Source organism: Corvus cornix, chromosome 1A (genome assembly GCF_000738735.6).
Source record: "Corvus cornix cornix isolate S_Up_H32 chromosome 1A, ASM73873v5, whole genome shotgun sequence".
NCBI lineage: Eukaryota > Metazoa > Chordata > Aves > Passeriformes > Corvidae > Corvus > Corvus cornix.
Window position 1 is genome coordinate 65,079,968 of NC_047057.1, and position 23,945 is coordinate 65,103,912.

Here is a 23,945-nt window from a genome sequence, read left to right on the forward strand (position 1 = left end):
CAAGTACCTTTAAATTTCTGTGTGTCTGGCTGTGAGAGTGGGTGGGCAGGCTGAGAGCAGCATGGCCTGGGAGCTTTGCTGGAAATCAAGACAGAGACTCCAACCCTGAAGTGTAGGACTGCCCACCCGGGCTCTTACCACCACCAACATGAGGCTACAAAAACACGCAGGTGAGCAGTGTGTTGGAACTTTCAAGACCATGGTAAGTTTTCTCAGAAAAACCACAGGGACAAATTCTGAACAAAAAGGTCTGTTTTTCAAGTATATGTATTTATTTCCAGAAACATAGATACCAACCAAACCACTTTTTTTTTTTTTTTTGAGCAAGTGATTTTATAAGGAGTATTTTGAGGACCAGTCAGTCAAAAGTGGCTGTTTCTCAGGTGTTATATAGAAAGTAACCCAAAAATAGTAATTTCTCCATCCCAAAAAGCTATCATTCTAGGCAACGCTACTAATTAAATCTCTTAATTTATTTTGGGGTTTGCTGGTTTTTTCCTCTTTAGAAGATGGAAATTTAAATATGCATAAGCTCCTTGTAATGCTTAAATTTAAACATGCTCTAAACCTCACTCCAGGCCAGCATTGAGCGTCCTTTGTAAGCAAATCACGGAAGGGGCTACCTCCATGTCTGTGATCCAAGGCTTTCACACCTTCCTCACTGCTGTGCCAACAACCCGGGTTTACCTATGCTCATCTTTTAATTGAGGCTAAGAAAATGACAGAATCTCAGTTGTTGCTTGGGGAAAGGCTTTTCCCTCTTCTTCAACAAAAAGGAGGCTGAGGCCCACAGAGCTGAACAAGTATTTTTCATACGGCAAAGTGCTTTGTGGACCAGTGATGGGAAACAGACAGGGAATTATGAAACCCAGTCTAGACTGAAGGAAAACAGACCTCTCCATCAGTATTTAAGTTCATCTTATAACTGGACTTTTTGAAGTGATGGTGACATAAGCCTTCACCTCCTAGGGACATGCAGTAGGGCCATGAGGTTCTCACCCCAAGCAGGAAGAGCCAGCACGAGTGATGGGATGAGCACAGCATCACCTGCCAAGCCAGCAGTGAGGGGGGACCCAGGCAGGCAGCAGGCAAAGGGCCCAAGGACACCACGTTGGTGAAGCACAGGGTTATTGTGCTGCAGCCCACGAGCACCAAGAGACTCCCCAAAGCCACTTGGCTCCCCATCTGTGAAGCAGGGCAACCCTGGTTCCCTCCCTCACAGGGAGCTGGTAGTGACAACACACACACAAAAACACGGAGCTAATGCAGACTTTTGAGTATCTCACAAAGCACACACACCTCTACCACAGGACATGAGCTAAAACCTGCTTCTTTGGAGCCTTTTCATTCCAGGAACACTACTGCCATAAGGGGCTTGGGTTCATTTGGAACCAACAGCCTGTTCTGCAGCTACAATGGCTCCCCTTCTTGTTTGCAAAGTCAAACCTTCATGCCAAACTGGAGGAATCCCTCTCACATCAGCTGATTTTCCACTGCTGAAGCACTCTGTGGCTGAGGAAGATGGATCCCACCACTAAAACATTGAATGAGAACACAGTATAGAGGGTAACATGAAGAGGAGAGAAAGAAATTCTGACTAGCACCGCATTCAAGGCATTATGTCTCAACACGGACGTTTTTTCTAGCCCACTTCTTTTAAAAACTGAAATTTTAAGGGGTTTGGGGTTTTTTTCTCATTTAAAACAAACTAAGAAACATGAAACTAGAGTGTGTTGAGATCCAGTTAGAACTACAATAGCAGAAAATAATTCTTAAGATAAATCCCAAGCACAATACTTAAGGCCAAAGCACATTCAAATGAGTGGGATCCACTATTCTACCTCTACAGCGCGAGCCTGTCAAAGAGCCAAGCCAGCTTCTGGTAACAGATACGGAGAGAAGATTTTTTCTTTCCATTCAGTCAATTAGTTCACTACAATGACCAGCTCACCCAAAGTTGGGAAATGCTTTAGGGCTGCAGAAACAGAAAGCTTGTTTCCTTCCTCCAGTCAACAGAAATTCAAGGTGAAGGTACAAAATCTGCTAATACTAAACCAACATGGCAGAAAACAATCAGTATGATTAAAAAAATGAAAATTCATGTGCTTAAGAAAAAAGCTATGTTATTTATTACGTAATATTACCTCAAAATGTACCAGATACTTACATTTCATGTACAATTATAAACCTTTTTTTCTTCTTAAGAACTACTTTTAATGCTCAGGTTTTGATGCAGGACACTGCACTTGTAATTACATTTCACTGCAAAGCCAATCATAAACAGCATGTAAAATTATTACACAAAAAAAATCAATCATCCAGCAAACAAAGTAATTTGCTATTTGCCAAAATAAAAACCTAAGTAAATCTTTATGAGGCTATCCAATTACTTAAATAGATATTTGTGGACATTGTATAGATTAGCAGAGAGGAAAACTAAATTTAGGTTAAAAGCCATTTTTAGCTGCACATCAATACATTTTAATGGCTATCCAACACTGTGAATCACTCTTTCTTTAGGAAAAATAACTAAAAACCACACATGCAAAATAATACCAGAATTGATTTTGTATAGCCGTTCTTCTGTTTGCCATTTAAAAAAAAAAAATCACAGTCAAAGCGTGATGCAAGGTCTGTACAAATGACAGCATTTCTTAGCAAGTGAGACAGTTGAGTAAATGTTTGCAACATTCGCCCAGGCAGTGAAAGCAGCAACTCTGACGCCCATTGCTACAAGCTGCAGTTGGGACCCCATTTGTCACACACGTGAAAAGGAGTTAATGCTTCAGGAACACATTTCACATGGGTGATAATGGGAATTGGGAGACCTTTGCAAAAGCACGGGTAACCCACATTTGGCTCTTAGAAGCAAACAATTGTCTCTTCCCCAAAACCAGAAAACTTCTCTTTTTCAAATGCTGACCTGTAATTCCAATTTTGTGTATTCCCCGAAGGTTTTCCCTTCTGTCATTTGAATCTGGGTAAATACAGAAGCAAAGTCAATCTCTTGCTAGTACAAGCAACCTTGACTTCACGAGTCTCTGAGTCACAGACACCAACTCTTCCTTAGCTCTCTCTTCTCACTAACAATTAACTAGTCTTCTTGAAATCAAGACTGCTGAGGCTGAGACCCAGAAAAGAATTCGAAGGATAAGAGCTCTTAACACCATCCTTCCAGGGCGCAAAATTTCATATGGAAGCATCTGAATTCCTTACACATCATCAGAGCAAGCCTGTGATCTTATCCCCAGAAGAAGAAGCGTCTGTTTCGGGAAAGGCTTGGCACACAGAAAAAACACACTTTCCCCTGGGTAATTATAGGTAGGTTCCCCCCCCCCCCCCACAGGCTGTTAGTCTTAATATCTTCCTCATAGTCATCCACCCTCTTTTTTAAACTCCATTTGTACTTTTAGCCTCTGCACCACCCTGCAGCAATGAGTTCCATAACTCCACAGATGGAAGAAGTACTTGTTTTCATCTTCCTGGCTAGTAATTTCATTGCCAGCTCTAGCTTTGAACTATCAGGAGTTGCTCTCCTTACACTGCTGCGCAATTTTACAGTTTCCTATTATACCTCCCTCAGCAGTCTCCTTTCTAACCAAAAAGTCCTAGGCACCGTAGCCTGTCTTCCTACAGAAGCTTCCCCAGGCAACCCCACTGCACATTTCTGTATCTTTTTCAGTAGTCAGAAAGGCACGCTGTAATCAAAACTGATACACAGCATAGATTCAAACTGCAATATACAGATAATTTCTATTTTACTCCCTGTTACTTTCCCACTATGGTTTCATTTGCCTATTTCATCCCAAACTGAAAACTGAGCTCAGCTTTCTCTTTCATTCACTAACCAAACCATTTCCTAAAATATGATCCCAGGTGCCAGACCAGTTCTGGGAGATCTATCAGCAAACAGTACTGAACAGCTCAAAGAGACCTCACTGTTTCTGTTAAGCAGAAAAGTTTTGAAAGTGCCCCACTCAAAACTACCAAGAAAAAAAACCCCTAACCCTGCACTTTCTGCCCACTTCTCCAAGCCTACAGCCACTGCCTGTCAACATGGTTCACTAGGCTGTGCTAATTGGCTCTGCACACACTATTAATTCACTCTCTTCTTACTTTGAGGTTGTAATTTGTTCCCATTGGGAGGTAATAGAAGCCAGCACACGGTCAGTCATGGATGGCTCAGCTGGTGTGAGGTAGTTTGCTAGGACTCGATCTCCAGTGTATTTGAGCCCAGTGTTTACTGTGCAATGTGTGATACATATCTCAAGCCACAAGCCATGAAATATTTTACATCCCATAACCTTCTCCTGGAAGCTGCTCCCACAGTCTTCCCCAAGTCCTCTTCCAGACAGCACATTTGCTCAAGCCATAAGACAGTGACACAACCACTGCCAACTGAGAAGCAAATTTATACCCATCAATGCTACTGTTCCTGCAACTTGGTGCCCTTCCTGGAACCCCTGGCAGCAGTGAGTGCATCCTCATCCCTCTGTGAAAGCAGTCCAGTCCAGCATTTCCTCACCCCCAGGGAGATGGTGAGTCTGCCACTCAGGTGTGCATCCAGCATGGCATGGGCATCCATGCCAGCTGGACATCCAACACCCACACGTCTCCACCAGGCTGCCCTACTCAGAACTGGTGCTCTGAACTGCAGGGAGCTGCTCCTCTGGAGCTGGAGTGACACTGCTGGGACCAGAGCCACTACAGGATAAGGGCAGTGGCACACGTGACAATGGCCCATCAGCACTACCTCCTTTGCTCTGCAGGCTTTAAGTTGCAGCCAGCCTTTTACAGTGGTGCCCGCCGCAAACATCCAAGCAGCTTCTCACAGATGTGGCAGGGAGTGTCCATCTACCGAGGAATGCTTTTTCCAGTAGTCTCCAGTAACAAGTGGAACCAAAAGCCTCAGCCCAGAATCTGGAGCTCCTCACACCCTATCACCTCAAAGCTCAACTTTGGCCAGGTCAGAAAATGCTTGGCTTTGCCCGTGTTTAAAAGCACAAGGCAGGTAGAAAGATGAGAACAAGCTATTCAGGAGGGAATGTGGTAAAAAAAAAAAAAAAACCTATCTCCAGTCCCAATCCACCAAGAGAAAAAAAGAATTAGTTCTGTCATGGAGAGGGAAAATCACAACACAGTCCTCCTAGAAAGTCAGGAAAGGGCTCCCCAGTATTGCTGGAAATGCTGAGATCACTGCACTTGGCCTCCAAGAGCATCAGCAGAACTTCTTGAGGCTCCATCAATAACAGAAACTACCTTTATGTGAAATCCTTTGTAAGAAAAAAAGGAGGAAGATAAATGGGAAATGTGGTTTGCAGTTGCAGAATGCCTTGTTGTGACCCTACTATCTGGATAAATCAATCTCTGAATTTTAGTACTGCTATTTCTGGCACTGTTAGACATTTCATTTACCTAGTAGAACTCCAAGCTCATAGATTTCCACAGAATCCCAGACCATGTAGAAAACGTTCCTAGTTTCTGTTAATAGATGTTTTGGAGGATCCCACTGAAAGCATAATGAAAAAAATCACTTCAGCTATATTCAGTGGAAATTCAAACCATATAAAGAATCTCACTCTCTGCTCCATTTCATCAGTTTCAAGGATTCTCCTTAGTGGATGCCAGTTGGTTTTCTTCAGAATAAACTCCCAAAACAAGTAACTTGCAATTTCTTGATCGGACCCTATTTCAGCTGGCTAGAAAAAGCCCAAAACAAAACCTACAACAAAAGCAGACACACAAACAACAAAAAAAACAAACAAGAAATCATTCATTGTTCCTATTTATAATCATATTTAATTTTACTTTAATTTAAACATCCAAACTCTGGATTTAATATTGGACAGCTGTTAATAGTTAAATACATAAAATCCAGCTGTCACATTCAAAGTATTTTTGTGGAGTTCTAACACAGCTCTTTCAGTTACACCCAATGCTACTCTTGGTATTATATACATCTTTAAAATTATTTACAATACTACTTCTTTCTATGTGCATAGATTCCATAGAACACCACAGTGAGAATCTCCTTCATACCCTTCTTCTCTCCAGACTGTCTTAACCAAGACAGTCTTTGCAAACTATACAAGAACAACACGGAAGCAAAGACACTGCATGTGGCTCAACAAGGAATAACATTTGGAAAATCACTTAGATGAAGAATCATTTATAGCTTTCCTTAACTGCTATACCCAGTTCACTTTGGAGCTCTGTAGCATTCCAGCAGATGATACCATCCATCAGTGAAAAGCTTAACCCTTTTCAAAATCCTTTATTTACCACTGCTCCAGGACATTCCATAAACAAGTTTAACTTTGGCTGGAGTTTTCTGCATGTATTTTCCTGCCAGCAGTGGCATTCTTAAAAAAAAAAAAAAAAACTAAAAAAAAGAAAGAAAAAAAAGTGGTCACTATAATCTAGGCTTGAATCCTACATGTTATTAAAGAAGTAGATGAAGAGTGTAGTTCTCCTCTGTGCTTCAACAAAACACTGCCTGAAGACAACTCAGCAACATCAGAACCAGTATGGTCTAAATTTGGCATGGGTTGTAGACCTAAAAAATAACCCACACTAGCAGGAATCAATTGCCACAACTCCACTGCTAAACACACAGAAGCTCTGGTGGCCTGTCTGGTCTCTTTGCTCAGGCTGAACCTGAGCACATACCTGGCTTTGGTTTGGCTGCTTCACGACTGCCTAGACGAACATCCCACCCATGGGCTGTTCTAGGCAGCCTTTTTCCCTTGGGAGGCACAGGGACATATTGCAACCTAAAAATTAATGGTTGTGGCAATGCTAGCAGTTCATCACCATCCACTGTCCTCACCAGGGGGTCCTCCCTTGCCAGGGAAAGAGTTAACACCTAGAACAACTGTGTATGCAGCCTGCTCTGCATCCAGCTTCAGGGAGCCCTGGGAAGAGTGGTGGTCAGGGGAAGGTGGTGGGGATAGCTCTGGCAGCCACATCTGGCTGCCATCCCTCCCAGGTGCTCCTGCCCTGGGCTGGGAGCAGGATTGTGGCAGAACAGCTACAGCAGCAACACGTGCCAGCCTTTCCCAAAGCCACCTTCCATGAAGGCTGCGGGCACAAAAACACCACCCTGCCCACGTGTGGCTGATCCAGACATCAGGACACACTGAAGCTGTAAGATCTTGCTCTCTCTGAGTGCTCAGCAGAGGTAGGTGGCCCACACCAAAAAAGCCAACAGTCAAACAACCACCACCACACCCCTGCACCCAAAACACTGTGTGAAATAAAAAGCCAGGTACAAATCAGATCATTGTCCCCGATTCCTGTAATAAACACAGTTTGTTTCCATGCTGCATTACAAATACTTAGCCCTGCTACTGCCCTGCATAGGTGAATTCATTATTATTTCATGCTTGTTTCACAGATAGGGAAAGCAAAGGCCAAGGTGATCATTTTCAGAAGCACTGGCTTTCAAGTTGCGGGTACTCCGGGGATCCCCGGCTGAAAGCAGTGAACTACAAGTACTCCAAAACAAACATGCAAAAAACCCTCCCCCAAAAAATTAGCCAATTTTTGGACTGTAGGTCAAAACTATATTACTGGCCAAAAACACAGGTTACCTTAGCTCTCTCCCTTTCCTGCAGGTTATTAGGAGAGCTTTTGTCAGAAGAATTTGGAACACAAGCACTCAAGGACCCAGATAACTTTTCTGAAAGGCAGAAAGATTGCTTCTGTGTCACTGTACAAGACTTCATCTCCCTCTTATCATCATTTCTATCAGCAGAGCACCGTTTAGTCCCCTCCCTCCAAAAGGCACTTTGGGATGCATGCTGCAATATGCATATAAATTATCATTAAAGTATCCTCTGTTTCACTGGGGCATTTCAGATTCAAGATGCTGTTTTAATGGGTTGCCTCCCAGGAAACTGACTTCACCTGTAATGACACAGTGAATGCTAATGACCAGTGTTTAATTGGGGCAGTGCTAGTAAAATTTTGCTTCAGAGGGATTCAATTTACCTGGTGCCAAGGAGTTAAGTGATTAATCGGGTGTTAAATAGTACGTACTTCCAAACACTGGTCTCCTACCATTCAATCCTACACCACTGAATTTAATGACAGTTTTGTCACTGACACTAACAGAAGAAGGATCCTCCTCCTAGTACACAAGTAAACATTAAGGAACATGCTCTGCACTGACAGATACTCAGCCTTGGCTGAGGATAACAGGATTCTGGCCGTGTGGTGCTGGACAGTCTCTCCCTCACCATGGGAAGCCTTCAGGGGGAGAGGGCTCTTTGCAGAAACAGAACGAATGAGGTATCAGGAGACATAACCCACCATCCAAAAATTAAGTCAGTCTGGGGGAGCCAGTTAAGATTGAAACCTCAAACACTACACCGATTCTTTGTCCTTCAGCTTTTTTTTTTTTTCCCCTCTGCCTTTTTTAAACTACTACAAAGTACATCCTCCAATCCAAAATGAGCACTCTGTGAACTCCTTCAGTTCAGGATCCTGTGCTGACTCCTGCAGCCACCCCATCGAGCTCAACACAAGAGAGAGCACCTATGTCCACCAGCGTGCACCTACATAAAATCTGCACTGAAACCAGTTGTGAAACCTGACTCACAGTGAGGCTCTGTGCCTTCAGTGCTGCGCACAGAAAGCACTCTCAGCTCAAGCATCAGCCAGGTGCACAGAAGGGACCCTGGGCTCAGAGAAGTCCTGGTCTGCAAGACCTGAAGCAGCTGCTCTGTCCCCATACCCCCAGTTTTAGTTCCCCCACAACTCCACACTTGGGCCAGCACAATTGTATGGTAGCATGGTAAGTCAGACTAAGCAACTGAAAGTGTCCTATTTATAAAAAATACAATAAACAAATTAAACTGTGTCCTTCAGGAGCCTTCCATTTGCCTGCTGAATTTTGAATCTCCATATGACGCCACAGCAATATTCTCAAGGTATATTCATTTCAGGCAAAAAAAAAAGGAAGATCCTGACAATCAGAAAGCTCCAGGTGAGGTTTTAAACAGAACTTATCCCCACATAGACCTTAATTAATCACAAAAATCATCATCTGTGTCTAAACTGCTAGTCCTGTCTCCCTTTGAGTTTTTGCTCCCATATTAGTCTTTGCCAAGATGTTTACACTCCCCTGGTGCCTCAATTCTCCCATCTGTGGGAGGAGAGGTGAGGCCTTAAGGATCACTTGCCAATACTGTAATGAGTGCCAATGTTGTGGCAGTATTTACAATAATATAATCAGCTAACTACTGTGGCTCAGCATCAGAGGAACAGGTTTACTACCAACACAGATATTCCACCTATAAAAGAAGATGAAAAAAGTGTCTGACTACAACAACCACACCAGATGCCCCTTCCCAGTTGAACTCAGAGTCAAAGCCCTCAAGCCCTCTCAGACTGGAGTTCACCACAACCCCAAAGCCTCCCAGTCCATGCAGAGAGTATGCTGACGCCCTAAGCTGTAGCAAACACTGAGAGCCCAACCTTCATGCTCATCTCTCACCCCTGAGGTTTTATTTTCTAAACTACAGGATGAGCTCTCTCCGCAGCTTTAGACCCTATGCATACACTTAACCTCCCTGCCATAGCTGCACAGTGGGTCTTCTTGCCACGGGCCAGGCAAGCACACACCCAACTGCTGGCAAGATCTGGCTATCAGCAGGGTATTTTTCATCTCTCAGAGGAGTCAGCCAGCACATACTTGCTGCAAAGCAAGCACATATCAATATGCAATCACACATACATACTGATAACTACTTCACGCCAACCAAAATATTACAGCAAGCTTACACTGATAACCAGTAATAAAATAGAGACCAAAACTTCACCTCCTCAAAGGTTTCCCAGATTTGATTAGAGCACTTCTCTAACATGATGAGATAGGAAGACTGTGCACTGAGCAGCTCGGGCATAAACACAGCACCAGCCTTCACCCTCTCCGCTGAAGCTTTCCACGTTCATCACCCCAGGTGCTGTGGCATTTACTGCCTGCACCCTTGTCCCAAATTGGAGGAGGAAGCAGGAGAAAAAAAAAAAACAACAACAAACCAACAAAAGAACGAGAAAACAAGAAAATACATCCACCAGCACCACTGCTTCCCGCTCACAGGCTCCTAGTGAAACTTTGTGACACCCATGTAGCACAACACTCGCCTACATTTCCGAACAAAGCAGAGTAGTCGGGGTACTCTGCAGAGCTTTTTCCTCTGCCTCAGTATCACACTCCACGCCACGAGCCAGACTGGAATACTGAGGAAACTATCAGTTGCACTCACATAATCAGCTACCATTTAAACAGCTCCTCTTAATTCCAGCTGCTGAATGTAATCACCTTTATCAAATGGATAAAAAAGTGTCCAAAACCCAATGATAGTTAGAAAAGCTGAAGGGAAAGCTACCCAGAACGGTTTGACTGGTGAAGAAATGCTTTTGAAGTTCACATTTCTGTCTGAGAAGTTTTCATTTTAAAATTAGAAACTAATAAAATAGCCAGTAACAACAGTTTATACACATAAACAGTACATTAAAAAATAAGTTCAGATTGTGATGTTTAGAATTGGTCACTTTTAAAAGAAAAAAAAAAACCAACAAAAATCACTTTTCCGGTAACTGTTGAAATGTAATGAAAATGTGGCATTTATTCATTTCGAGACTGAAGCAGAAGTTTGTTTGTATCTCCCCAGCTAGGAAGTTGATTCCTTACAGTGGGATTCTACAACATACCTTCCTGACACTAGGGAAGGACTAGTTTTACAGTTCCTGAAATCAACAGGATGGTTGTTGATTTCAGTAAGAGCAGAAGTAAGCTCCCTATTTTCAAAATGACACATGTCAAAAACAAGGAAATACAGCTCATATGACACCACTTTTTCATGACATTCACTTGTGTTCTTCGGTCCATGGAACACATTCTACCTTTCCACAGGGTTTACTAGAAAAAAAACAGAAGCTATATCTCATTTTATTTATCTGTAGGGATCCAATGAGTTAATTGAACACATTTTGCCTGCATTAGCATTTCACCATACAGTAACACGCATACAATACCCCGTTATCCAGTTTGCCTGTCTATGTTATGAAAAGTCAAACTAGACTCTAAGCCACGAGACTTCACGGGACACGGGCCTGATTGCACTTAACTCAGCAAGAGAAAATACACCCATAAGCTTTCAAATTGTGTTCCCACCATATAGAACTCAAGATTCCCCCGTACACACACAGGACAAGCAAACAAAAGAGCATCATGCTGAATAAGTGTTCATTCCAGGCTCTTCCCCTTAGAGAGAGTCTGGAAGTCACCTCTTCCATCCAGGCAGGGAGAGACAACCACTAAAGATCTCTTACTGGGGCACAGTTAGTCTCGAGCAGACGGGAGATTCCTGGCTTGCAACAAGACAAAGCGACTCCCAAATAAAATGCAAAACCGGGGGGTGAGGAAAGGAGAGAGGAAAGCAGTGGGCTGCTAGATAGGAAAAGTCTGGACAAAAAAAGAAACTCAATTTTGTTTCCATTGTCTCAGCTTCACGCCGTCTCCACTTAAAACGATAAACTTCCCGGGGTAAGCCCTTCTTCAACAGGCCAAGGCACCGGGAAACACATCCCCCAGCCCCTGCTGGAGCGGGGCCGGGCTGGCAGCCCTGGCTCCCCTACCTGCCACCGGCAAGCGATGCCAGGAATGGAAGCCACTAAAATAAATAGTACTAATATGGATATTAAGCCGGGAAAAAAAAAATTTAAAGAAAAAAAAAAAGAAAGCAAGCCTCACAATCCACTCTTGGCAGAAGCAGCAGCAGCTGCATCTCCCCGACGGCAGGAAACTTTCTACGAAGTTGCTGGCGGGGACGGCGGGCAGCCAAGCCCGCGGGAGGCCGGGCCGAGCTCCGGGGCCCCCTTAAAGCTCCGTGTCGTGGAGAGCCACGCCAGCAGAGCCGGGCCCGGCCGCCGTGTCCCCGGGCAGCGCAGGGCGCTGACAGCCCGCGGCACCGCGTCCCCGCCCGCGGCCGGAGCGGAGCGGGGAGCGCCCCGCAGACGGGGGGGCACCGAGCCCCGCGGCCGCCCTTCGCCCGCCCGGGCAAAAAATAGAAGAGGGAAAACCAGTTATTTCCACCAAAATAAGCCTGGGCAAAACACGGCGAAGCCCACCGCCCCGAGGCGCCGGCGGGCACGACCCGCGCTGACAGGGGCCCGGCGGACGGAGGGATGGGGCTTTACCTTGATGCAACACTGAGAAGGAGCCTCGGACATCTCTCTGGAGGGACTCGGCGGAGCCCGGCGGGGCAGGCGCGGGCGGGCAGACGGGAAGTTCTCGGGCTTTCCCCACTTTCCGCTCCTCTCCCGGCGCGGCGGCGCGGCCCGACCCGGCCCGTCCCCTCAAGGGGAAGTGGCGGCCGGGGGCGGGCGCGGCGCGGCCGGGGTGGCGCGGGGGGGTCCGGCCGCGGGGCCGCGGGGCCGGGGCCGCTCCTCGCTGCTGCCGTCGCTCCCCGCGGGCGCGCGCGGCCGCCCGCGCCCCCCCCGCGCGTGTTTCCTGCGCGTGCTCGCGGCTCCGCGTGAGAGGCGATGCGCGCGCGCGGGAAGAAGGAGGGGGCGCGGGAGTGCGCGGGAAGGGAAGTGGGAGGGGGGTGGGGGGCGCGGCCCCGGTCCCCGCCGGTGTTTTCCTTCCTGGAAAAGAGAGAAACCGAAAGGCGGCAGCGGGGGCCGGGCCGGGCCGGGCGCCCCGCCCCGCCCCGCACCGCCGCTCATTGATCCGGAGTTTCGGGGCCGAAACTGACGTGGGTTCCCGGCACCCGCACCGCCTCTTAAAGGGGCCGCGGCGGCAGAAACGGCCACGGCCCGCCCATTGCCTCTGCCCCGCGGGCGGAGCAGGAGTGCGGCTCGCTCTGGCCGGCGCCCTGGGTGCCGGTGCGGGCCGGCCAGGGCTGGGGGGGTTTGGAAGGGCGCGGCCGGGCCGTGTCGCCGTAGCCAAACCGGTGCCGTTTGACATCGCGCGGGCCCTTTAAGCGCCGATCGGCGGTCCCGGGGCGGGCCCCGGCACGCAGCGAGCTTTGTTCCGCCGCCGCTCGGACAGCCCGGCCGGGCAGCGCCGCGCGGTCACCGCGGGCACGGGGCGTCCGCGGAGGCGCTGCCGCCCGGCCCGGCCCGCTCCGGCCCGCTCCGCTCGCCGTGTTCTGAGCCCGGCCTGGCCGTGCGTTCGGAGCCCGGCGCTGTCGCTTCAGCGCAGGGTTTCAGGGATGTGTTTGTTACCACCCGCAGCGGGTAGGAGCGTGTGTGATTTCCATCCGCGATGGTCTCAACGCCCGTTTCTCTCTGGCTCGTGGACAGCGCAGCCCCAGCCCTCATGATGGGAGTGAAAAGAGCAGGGGGAAAGTGAAAAATACCTCGGCCATCTCTTCGTCCAAATCTCTCGGTGATTTTATGGGCAGTTTGTGTTGTCCTGACTGGTTTTTAGATGCACCCACTTTATTGCAAGGCCTGAAGGTGCCTGGGAGCAGAGCACTGCTTTGTACCCGTGGGACTGCAAGGCAGAGCTGCCTCTGGAGTCTGCTGGAAGGATGCTGTGCACTGGGATAGAGTAGGCTCCTATAAGTGATTTGGTGCCAAAAATGGCAAACGAGAGGGAATCCAACCGCGGTGCTTTCAAAGCAAGGCTTAGTTCATGTATCGTGGTGCCTGCCTTAAGCGTGGTGTGCTGGCATCGAATGCAGTGCTGCTTCACCTTCATGGCCAAGAGGCCGGACTGCTGTAGGCACCCCTTGGTCCATTTGCAAACCAGGACGTTAAACTAAATGAGGGAGAGGGAGGGAAGGTACTATCCCCTCCCAGCATAGAAACCAATTTTTTAATATAGGACCAACTCAACAATGAAGGATTCATATTTACTGTCTTCCTTCAGCACAGCTGAACTGCTGAAGTAGAGTTGTTGCCATTCAGAGACATAGAATCACCAAGGTTGGAAGAGTCTTTTGAGATCATCCAGTCCAACTGCCAACCCAGCACTACTGTATCCCCTAAATCACTATATCACTTGGTGACAAATCCAGATGCCTTTTAAGCACCCTCAGGGATGGTCTCCCTGGGCGGCTCCTTCCAATGCCTGATGTTCCCATACAGGGAAAATTTTTTTTCTAATATCCAATTTTAAAACCTCCCGTCTCAGCTTAGGGCCATTTCCTCTCATTTTCTCACTGCACCCCTCCTCTCTCCACCCTCTGTCAGGGAGTTGTAAAGAGTGCTGAGGTCTCCCCAGAGCCTCCTCAAGACTGAACAACCCCAGCTCACTCAGCCATTCCCCATAAGACATGTTTTCTAGACCATTCACAAGCCTTGTTGCCCTTCTCTGGACACACCTCAGCACCTCAATGTCCTTTTTAAAGTGAGGGGTCCAAAACTGAATGCCAATTGCATGGCATTGCCTCTCTCTCCCCTCTTATCCTGTTTCATCACCATGACATTTTCCCTTTTTACCTGCATGATTACTACTGGCTTTCCCCAAGAGCTGGGTTATTGTTCTCTGTCTCATGGCAAGTTGGAGGTTTTTGAGATTCTGTATATCAAATACAGAAATTTGAGGTGGAAAAGATTTGTTAGGTCATCTACTCTGCTCCCCTGATGGTAGAGGATTTACAGCACTTGTATGATTTCTCTTTTCTTTTAAATGCTTCAGGTTTGCATCTCTTTCTTTTGAAATCTTTTTCACCGTCCAGAAAGTCCCATGGGCAGGAAGATGTTTGGCCTGTATTTTCATTTGTCTAGTTTCACCCAATTACTTCTGGATACATCCATGTTGTGGACTCTTCTAAACAGTTTTTCTCCTTGATGGCTGCTTGTGTTTTACACACAGGTATCACTTATTTTCCTAGCCATTACCATCCTTTCTTTTTATCTCCTTTCATTCATCAGTCCCTGCAGCCACTTTATCACTTATGTCGTTGGTCTTCTTTGATACCCATTCAATTGGTCATCATTTCCTCAGCCCATGGATACCCACATTTAGGGCCTGGTCCTTTGTGAAAGCAGCCAAAATCCCATCATGGTTTCATTTGTCTCCAAACTGCCTCAAAGGCTTTGTACAGAATATGTCACCTGACATGGCTCTGAATCAGATCTCGTCCTGTGTGTCCTCAGTGTTCCCTCTTGCAGTGCCGTTGTAATCTGTTTTTCTCCACAGACATTCTGGTGAAGCTGTGTGTCCCAAGTTTCATTTTTCTGCCTGGAGTTTCAACATCTGTTCCTTCTGGGATCACTGATAGCTGCTTTTCCTCGCACTTGGATTAATGGCCCTTACAAATACAGGTGTTGATCCATCCCCTCAAACCTCTCATCCAAGTAAGGATGGTTGTATCTGTCCAAGACCACAACCTGTTTTAGAGCTATTCTCTTCCAGCTCATTCTGTTTGTTTTTTCTAATACTTTACTAAATGTGAGTGCAAAGGATGGAAACTAGAACAGGTAAGGAAAGAAATGGTGAATGTGTAGAGAAGGCCACAGGCATGATTGCAGCGCCTCTTCAGCCACAAGTCAATTCCACTGAAGCTGCTGTAAGAAAGTTGGGAAGGAAATGTGGCTGGACAAAACACACCCCACCCCACCCTGTGGTGTGCCCTTGCCAACAGAAGTAGGTATGCCTCAACCATGCTGGCTAGATGCTACACACCGTGACTGGAGAACACCTTTGAACCCTCTGAACAAGGAGGGCCAAACCCTGGGTCATGTGTTAGCTTTTCTGCTTGGTTCTGCCCTTGTTTCTCTGCCCTGATTTCTTGCAGTTCCTCTCATTAGTTTCATCTCTTGAGACCTCAGACCTTAAGGTCCTGCCTGCTGCTCTGGGCAGGAGAAGAAAAATTGCTACCTAATCTTCTGGTGTGCAGGGTGGTCCATGGTTGTAGGACAGTTGTTCTGGAAAAGTAAGGAGGAAGCTTTTACAGCTGTCAGCTCCCCTTTAGATCTGTGCCACATGGAGATTGCACAGAGCGGAAGGGAAGTCCATTAGCTCGTATTTAACCTTGAACAGGGTCCCAGTGAGTTTCTTTCCCTCTCACCTAGAGGCTACTGCTTAGCTTATCTCCAGGGAGGACCCATTAGTTAAAAGCAGAACCACCTGTCATCAACACTCCAGCCAGAATTCCCCTAGCTTTTTGTTCTGATAGATGTGAGCAACACTAATACAGGCAAAAGGTACTATGGCCTATGAAGTGAAGCCAAGCTCCTGCCTTGCTTCGGGCTCTCCCAGAAAGGGAAGGTGGGCAGTGTGTTGGGGGACAGCAGCAGGGTGAGAAAACCAACAGACTGAAGCATTTTTTTCTCATAGTGGTCTGAAAAATCTGGCTTTAGGTTGTATTTGTATTGTATTTTCAAGCCTCAAGTTTGTCCCTGAAAACAGGAAACCCTGAAGTAAAGGAGACAAACCACCCTTTCATTGGGACTTAAAATTTTCTGTCCACAGCAGTGCATCTGCCCAGCAGCTTCCACTGATTGTCTGCCACCTGGGCCTCTTTCACAGCCATAGGACTCCCAGTGTCTTCCTACTTGCCCTTCCGCCACAGCTAGGCTAGGGGCTTTTTTCATATGTCCCAGAAGGATGTTGAAGCCTTTTTCCCAAAGGAGTTAGACATTTGGGTACCTACATCCAGCTGAAAGCCAAGGTTTTCATTCCTTGTGTACTGTTTTTCTAGTTTCAGCAGTGTACCGCAACACCTCAGATGTTTGCAATAATCATTGACTTTTATTAAGGAGATTTTGTTCATTGTAGTAGTTTTCCTTTCCTCTTTTTATTTTCAAACTAGTCATTGCTTCCCAGTGCCCAGTTATCATTAACTCGTTCTACTGCTTCTCCTCTGTTATCTTTTCCTTCCCTTTATCTTTCCCCAGCACAACTTAACTGACTCATTTAGTGCTCACTTATTTGCCTCATTTGTATTACTGGTTTTATTTTTGTCATCTGGTGTTTGAGCAGATTCAAATGTGACTTGATGGGTCTGCTGACATTACTGGGCCTCAACAGAGATGACTCTTCAAGACTGAGGGACAGACTCAAGCTCTTAAGCAACAAAGCGCAGTAGGAAACAGTAAATTCACAGAACATGCAAGGACATGTTGATGTTAGAATGCAACTGATTTTTTAGTCTTGAGGGCTAAAGGGAAATCCATGAGGGCTGGTACACAGAGGTGCTGTGGAAGTGATTCCTGTGGCATCCCTCCAGGGCAGGGGCTGGGCATACTCCACAGATTCCCACTTCACATTTAGCACTATGATTCCTTTTCCCCTTACCAAATCGGTTTCTGAAACCAAAGTAAATTTTATGGCCCTAGTGTTCATCAGTCATGCTGCTTCTCATTGTTAGCAGTAAGAGTAGCTTTCACTTCATGTTATCAAGCAAGTCCTTTTTCCAAGATTCATCCAGGTTTCTTGTGATAGAAGCCCCAAATCCTTGACTTTTTAGGAATAGTTATGAAATGCAGTCTGCAGTGTTAGAGTGAGAAATGCTATAACCATTTTATTTGCATTGTTGCAAATTGGTTCATCTAAGATTATAATCTTACTTGAGATTTCATGGTCTGGCTCTATGAATAGGATTTGCACCAGTATAATGATTTTGATAAAAAGTTTTGTTTTGTTTTGTTTTGATTTGGCTTTAAGTCAAAATAGCAATACTTGTGCATTCCCCAAAGCTGCAGGCATTTTGCTATAAAGATACTTGTATAGTTTTCTTAGGCACTCACATAGCCTTCCCATTTCAGAAACCCACAACAGCCAAAATAGAAATGCAAAAATCCTGGTATGACACCTATTCATCCAGCAGCAAATATATGTAAAAGAAAATAATGCTACATGTCATTCTTGATGGTCTAAGCCATGTCACCCCCTCACACATTGTCACGTATTATTTTGAATCATCTAGTGTATTGCTTCTGTAAATAGGAGAAAAAGTTTTCTATTGCTCCAAGTGTGACTGTCATGTTTGAGAAAGGGAAGGGAATTTGAGAATTGTACTGTTGTTCAAAGCAGCACAGCATTTTCTGAGAGGCAAGTTTATCGTCATGTTTGAGAAGTGGACTCCATTGCACAAGTCACTGCTTAGACACGTGCTGACAATGCTACTCCTGGCACATATGCTCAAGTTGTAGCAGGTAAAAATGAGGCAGTGAGTGGCCCTGACAGCTCCTGAGAGCATTGACTCCAGTGACACCAACCTGGCAAAAGCTAAACCTGACTATGGGGTTAGTCCAAACTGCTTGGGACCCCAGGCCCCTCCCGTGCCACTGTGGAACTGTCCCGTAGCACCACGAGGCGGTTACAGCCATGTCCTTTTCTACCTCTTCTAGTGTTTTGGTTGCAGTGTGGTGCCACAAAGCAAAACTTCCAGGGCTAAGAGTGTAAAAGATGTAAAAGTACCCCATCCCACACTGCTGTGCTGTGCAGGTCATGGCACACCCTCCTTTGACTGTGCCAGCAGCTGCCTTTAGTACTGTGAAAAGGCACAGGAATACATAAGCTGTATGTTCATGCATGGGTGTCCCGCTGTTTAAAGCCAGCTCAGTTCCCCTACCTGTGGTGTAAGCAGATGGAGACTGACAGGGATACCTTAAATTGGAATCTTGTGGTCCCTCAACGGCACAGATGCAGCATCTCTCCTCAGCTCATGCTGGCGGGGTCTCTTGCTCACCTCCAAAGAGATAAGAGGCTTGGCCAGGTGCTGCTCCTTGCCCTGCCACTACAGAATCTTGCCCCAGCAAAATGTGTGGAAGGGCCAGCAGGCATGCAAGGACCAAGGAGTAAAAGCAGGGTACCTCTGCCTTTCGCTGGAGACAGACAAGGCTGGGCAGGCTGTATCAGATGCTCATGGGAGAAGGGAGAGCAGCCCCTGAGCCTGAAGGGAGGGGAAGGTCAGTAGGAGGGAGCTGGGGTAAGAGGCTGGGCTGCATCAGGCAAAATCTCCCCACTCAACCTACTTTAGCAGGGCTGGTTGCTTAAATGGAATTTAAATCTCTGCAGATATGTGAGGAACTTCCTGGCATCACCTGAAGACGTGCAGTGACAGGGGCAGGGCTGTGCTAGTCAGGGTCAGCCATGGGTGCAGCCAGAGCAGGGACCAGAGTCCTTGATGCCACAGAGAAATTGCTGTGTGCATGGGCTCATCATTTCTGCAAAGCACCACTAAGTAAGGGAAAGCAGAAAAGGTTACCAAAAATAGGATTTTTGGAGGACAATTCTGCAAAGCCCAGCTCCCAGTTTCAGGCATAAGCTATTACCTTTGTGTTTTGTTCTTTCACAGTCCAGAACAGTTAAGTGTATTGTCAGTATTTACAACCTCTTTAATTCAAAATAATTATTTAGTTGTGTCTTACCTCAAAATCACAATATTTTGAGGGGGAAAATTACTTTGGAAAATTCCTTAAATTGTGTGTGCATTTTCTTATCTGCCTCCAGATTTTGTCTTGTAAAGTACGTTTTCAAACTTCCCCCACAAATTTTGAATGTTGAAAAATTTCTTTCTTCTCTTTCATTCCTTCTTCTGTCTTCTCTGTTGTTTTTCTCTATTCCTTTTTGCCTTCCCACCTGCCTTTTTATTTCATATGTAATTAAATGACGTAGAACAGGAAAATTAAGAAGCATTAAGATATATGATGTGACTCAAGGTAAAAGTAGAAAAATCATCAAGCTATATTCTGTTACTGTAAAACATTTTCAACAAAAATAAAGAAAAAATAGAAACTGAAGGGACAGAGTTCAAATTCTGTGTCAGGTAAGTCCAAATTGATTTACGTTTTGCAGGTACTATGGTTGGTTTTTACTTCTCCAGTTCAGTCACCTCAGCTACAGAGGTGAAGCAAACTTTTCTAAAAACCCAGTCCTCTCTGTTAGTAATATTTTCCCTGTCTTGCCACTCCCTCCCTCCCTTTTCAGCATCATTTTCTCCACAGGGTGACAGGATTACAGCTGTCGTGCCCGTTCCAAGTTGTGGTGCACACTGTCATCTATGTCATTGTAACTCTGTATCTTGCTGGCAGTTAAAAGAGTGACACAAATTGTTTTCCTGCCAGATAAAAATTGTCTAGTAGATTTAATGTTCATAACCTAATGTGAGGAATAATATTATATGAGCAACAGCAGTCAATCTGCTCATAATGGTATTGTGTCCCCTGGTATTGCTGGGGAGAAAAAATTGAGCCTGTGGTAGCTCAGCACCTTTCTGAGCAGTTCTGCAGACTCTGGGGCCAGGGCTTACAGCAGTGTGACCACACAGCTGCAGAGCCAGTGGGCTGATGTGAAAATTCAAGCTTGGAAATGGAGAAGGAAATGGAAACTCAAGGCTGAGAGTTGTGTATGCTCAGCAAATGGTACAATGAAACCCTGGTAGGTGAAAAAAAGTAGCAATGCGAGTACAGCTTGTTGCACAGAATTGTGATTTATCTGCTTTTATTTTCAATAGTTCCAGTGGCATCGTGATGTAGGATTTTATAGCCTATTAAATCATGCCTGGCATTTATGGATGTAGTTTAGAGTGCATGCATTATGGAGAGTTAGTAGCCTCTCCCTGGCTGAGCAGCAGTTTCCACTCATACGTCTTACTCCATATCTTTTTATACTTTAAGCTCAGATACAGACAGATACACTCCAAAGAAAAAGATATTAGTGAAGAATACAAAAGATAAACAACTTTTCTGTTCCTGTTGGGTTTGGAATGTCCTGATCTGAAGTGGCCTTTATTTCTGATGTCTCCCATTCCCAAAGGCAAATCTGCACCCAGAAGGGTTGTCTGCAGCTTTTTAAGGCACTGCACATTCTGCAACCTCCATCAGAGCAAACAGATTGCCCTCTCCCAGGAAAGAGGTAGTAATCAGCCCAGATTGCTGATGGTTTTCTTTGGTGCATGTAGGGAGTGGCATAATTAAGACCGGAAATTTGAGCTGACCCCAATATTAGCTTGGGAAGAGGTGCTGAGATGGGTGGACCTGTGTGCCAAGGCCTGACCTGGTTTGTTACTTAGACAGTGGTGGGATCACCACTGGTGCCTTCCCAGCATGTGGTTCACTGCCCCTTCCCACTTCAAGGCCACCCTCACCAGAGCTGTCCCTGCAGCCGCCGCCAAGGAAGGCAAAGGCTCCATCTTGGGTTGTACCCATCAAAGCAGGCTGAGAGGGCACCCAGGGAGGAGGAGCAGGAAGGGCAGCTTGAACAAGTCCTGTCAGCTGTAGAGAAAGGGAAGAACAAGGCAACTGGTGAGGATGGAAAAGGCAGTTGAGATAGGACCAGGATTTTTGTTCAGGAGAGGCCTCGCCAACAATGTCCGGGGAACAGAGAGAGGGAGAGGCTGATCAGATAGTGGCTGGATAGGTGACCTTGACCGGAGGGAAATTCAGCCTTCTTGCCCATTATACCTGCAGCCAGTGAGACTCCTCTGTGTCAGAGGACTATGGCACAGGGACCTTTGTGACCAGGATAAAGGAAGGTCTTAGCTGCCTGTGGAAGACACTTCCATATGCCAGGGCTTGCAATAAGTGCAGATTGCAGTGGTCACAACTACCACTGCAAGAGATAAAGACATGTTTCATTCTTAGATACCATCTTACAAGTGGTAATTAAGTTTTTACAGCATCCATGTGAGGTAAGCACACAAGTACTGGTCCTATTTTAAAGCTATGAGAGGAGAGAGGGTGAGTGCTGTGCAGAAGGCCGGGTGGTGGTGACTCAGTGGCAGTGCCACCATCACCAACCAGGAGTTCCTGGTTCCCAGCCTGGCCCATGAACCACAGCAGCCTCCCTGCCAAGAGAAGAAAGCTGATTTTTCAAGCCCTTTGATGAGAGAAGAAAGGTTAGAAACAGCCTGAGGCTGTTTCTAGAGAAAGTGTCACGGTTGAAGGAAAATTTCAGAGGAGGGGAGCAGGAAAGGGGATGGTGGTGAAGGAACTATTGATACAAACGTTTATTAAGGGAAGGGCAGTGACAAATCAGAACCCAACAATAGGGGAAAAACAGGTCAACAAAGTAGACTTTCATGAGAGAGGCCTATGGGACAGAGGAGAGGTAGCAGCAAGAGGGGAAAGAGCAGCAGTGGGGAGGGAGAAAAAACACAGCAAGAGTGTGCATGGCAGCATTTGGAAGTGTCAGGAGACAGACAAAAAAATGCCACCAAACATGGGGTCTTACAGTAATTACAATCACACTATTCACACTAATCACACTATTGCCTCTTCCACAGCAGCTGGAGATCTCAGAGCCCTCCACAGAGCATCATTACCTTTGTTTCACCTATGGGAGAACTGAGGCTCAGAGCAGTGAAGACACCTCCCTAGGGTCACACAGCAAGGCCAACACATTATTCTACTAATTATTAGGTTTAAATTATTACAATAAATGCAGACAATTATTAATGAAATGGGAGTAAGCAGAGAGGGGCACACAGTTCTCAGTGGCACGGGAGAGAAAAAGAAAAGATGACTGATGTCAGCAGCCCAAATTTATTTTTTATGGCTCCAAAATACATAATGTCACATAAAATGAGATTTGGAAGCTGTGAGCTTTGGATCCTCTATGCTTTAAACTACAAGGTAAGTAATACTAACAGACACACCACTATATGCACAAGTACATGTGCACACAATAGTTCTGATGCTAGCTGTGTGGTTTGTGCCCTTCAACAATTAATTTCCTCCGTTTTCCAAATTTCAGAAAAATTAAGGTAAGCTACAACTACAAAAATGGAAACATGTGTATACCAGAAGACTTCCACAACACCAAATATTGTTACATTCTCAAAGTCCTTAGAGATAGAAGGGAATAGAATGGGATAGAGTATCTCAGTCGGACAGGACCTGCAATTGCCTGGAAGCTGCATATGACCACTATCATGGTGGGGTCATTTGTTTGTGGTAGTTACGTGCCACAGCAGAGAAACTATATGCCTGACAGCCTGTAGCTGTCATGTCAAAAGGAGCATTCTCTGAAAAAGTAGAAGCTCAGAAAATTGCCACCAGCACTAGTCTGAGGTAGCATAATGTTTTCAGGGCCTAGGAAAATTAGATGTTTTTGTAGAAGTTCCTCTTCAATTAAAAATCCCCAGCTTTTCTCACCTCTTTTTTCTTCTTTTCCTCACAAGAAATGAAGAAATGCCGCTATTTTTAACCGTAGTTTGAGGAGGATAGAGTAGTAGGAGCTGTGCAGTGCTACCACCCTCTGGCCGCTGTCAACAGCACCGTCCTCCATCTGCACGAGTGCTCTGAGCTCCTTCATCTGCCTCACACACCTATGGGAGATAAATGCTGTCTTTCAGTCCACCCAGTAAAGAGAGACACCTTCTGATGCAGCTCTACACAATGCCTCTTTGGGCTGCTTGCTTTTGTAAAGAGATCTCATCTGGATGAAGGATGCAAAGGTCAAACACTTCCAGATGTGTTGGTCCTCCGTGGGTCCAGCTCATGTGGCCAGTGGGTTCATCTCCTACCTGGTCATATGCAGACTCCAGGCAACTGCAGATCCCTTCCAACTGAAATATTCTACTCTACTCTATTCTGTTCTAGTCTAAGAACTTTGGGAACATTAGTTCCTAAAGCTACCCTTTGAAAAAAAGTCCAGTAGCATCTCTAAAATTTCTCAAAAACAACCTGCCCCTTCTTTTCCTCTCATCTACCCTCCTGTCCATAACCAAGTGCTCATTTATTTAAAGAACAAAAAGCTAATAGGAAAAAACACAACTACTATGCCCACCATTTTGCTATTAAAAATATGCTTCCCAGAATTAAAGCCAGCAGCTCTTGACACATAAAAACTCATTTTTCCTTTTTTACCTCCATCTACAAGAGAGATCCTGGCTATCTGCCCAGACGAAGAGAAAACCACAGCAAACTGTGGCATCTTGCATCACACTCTTCAATGGCCAAAACTGGCATGTCATAGGCTGTGAAAAGGAATGAATTTCAATGTCAAAGGAACTTTGTACCAAGGCTGTACTTTA

The 23,945-nt window shown here is 45.9% G+C and overlaps 1 protein-coding gene across 1 annotated transcript in view; it reads right to left on the reverse strand.

The window, feature by feature from the left end:
• Positions 1 to 12,332, reverse strand: part of ETV6 (ETS variant transcription factor 6) — a 135,607-nt gene extending 123,275 nt beyond the window's left edge. Inside the window, exon 1 of the mRNA XM_039570761.1 lies at positions 12,208 to 12,332. Coding sequence (XP_039426695.1) covers positions 12,208 to 12,240 — 33 coding nt within the window. The 5' untranslated portion in view covers positions 12,241 to 12,332. The remainder of the gene's footprint in view (positions 1 to 12,207) is intronic.
• Positions 12,333 to 23,945: the final 11,613 nt, after the last annotated feature.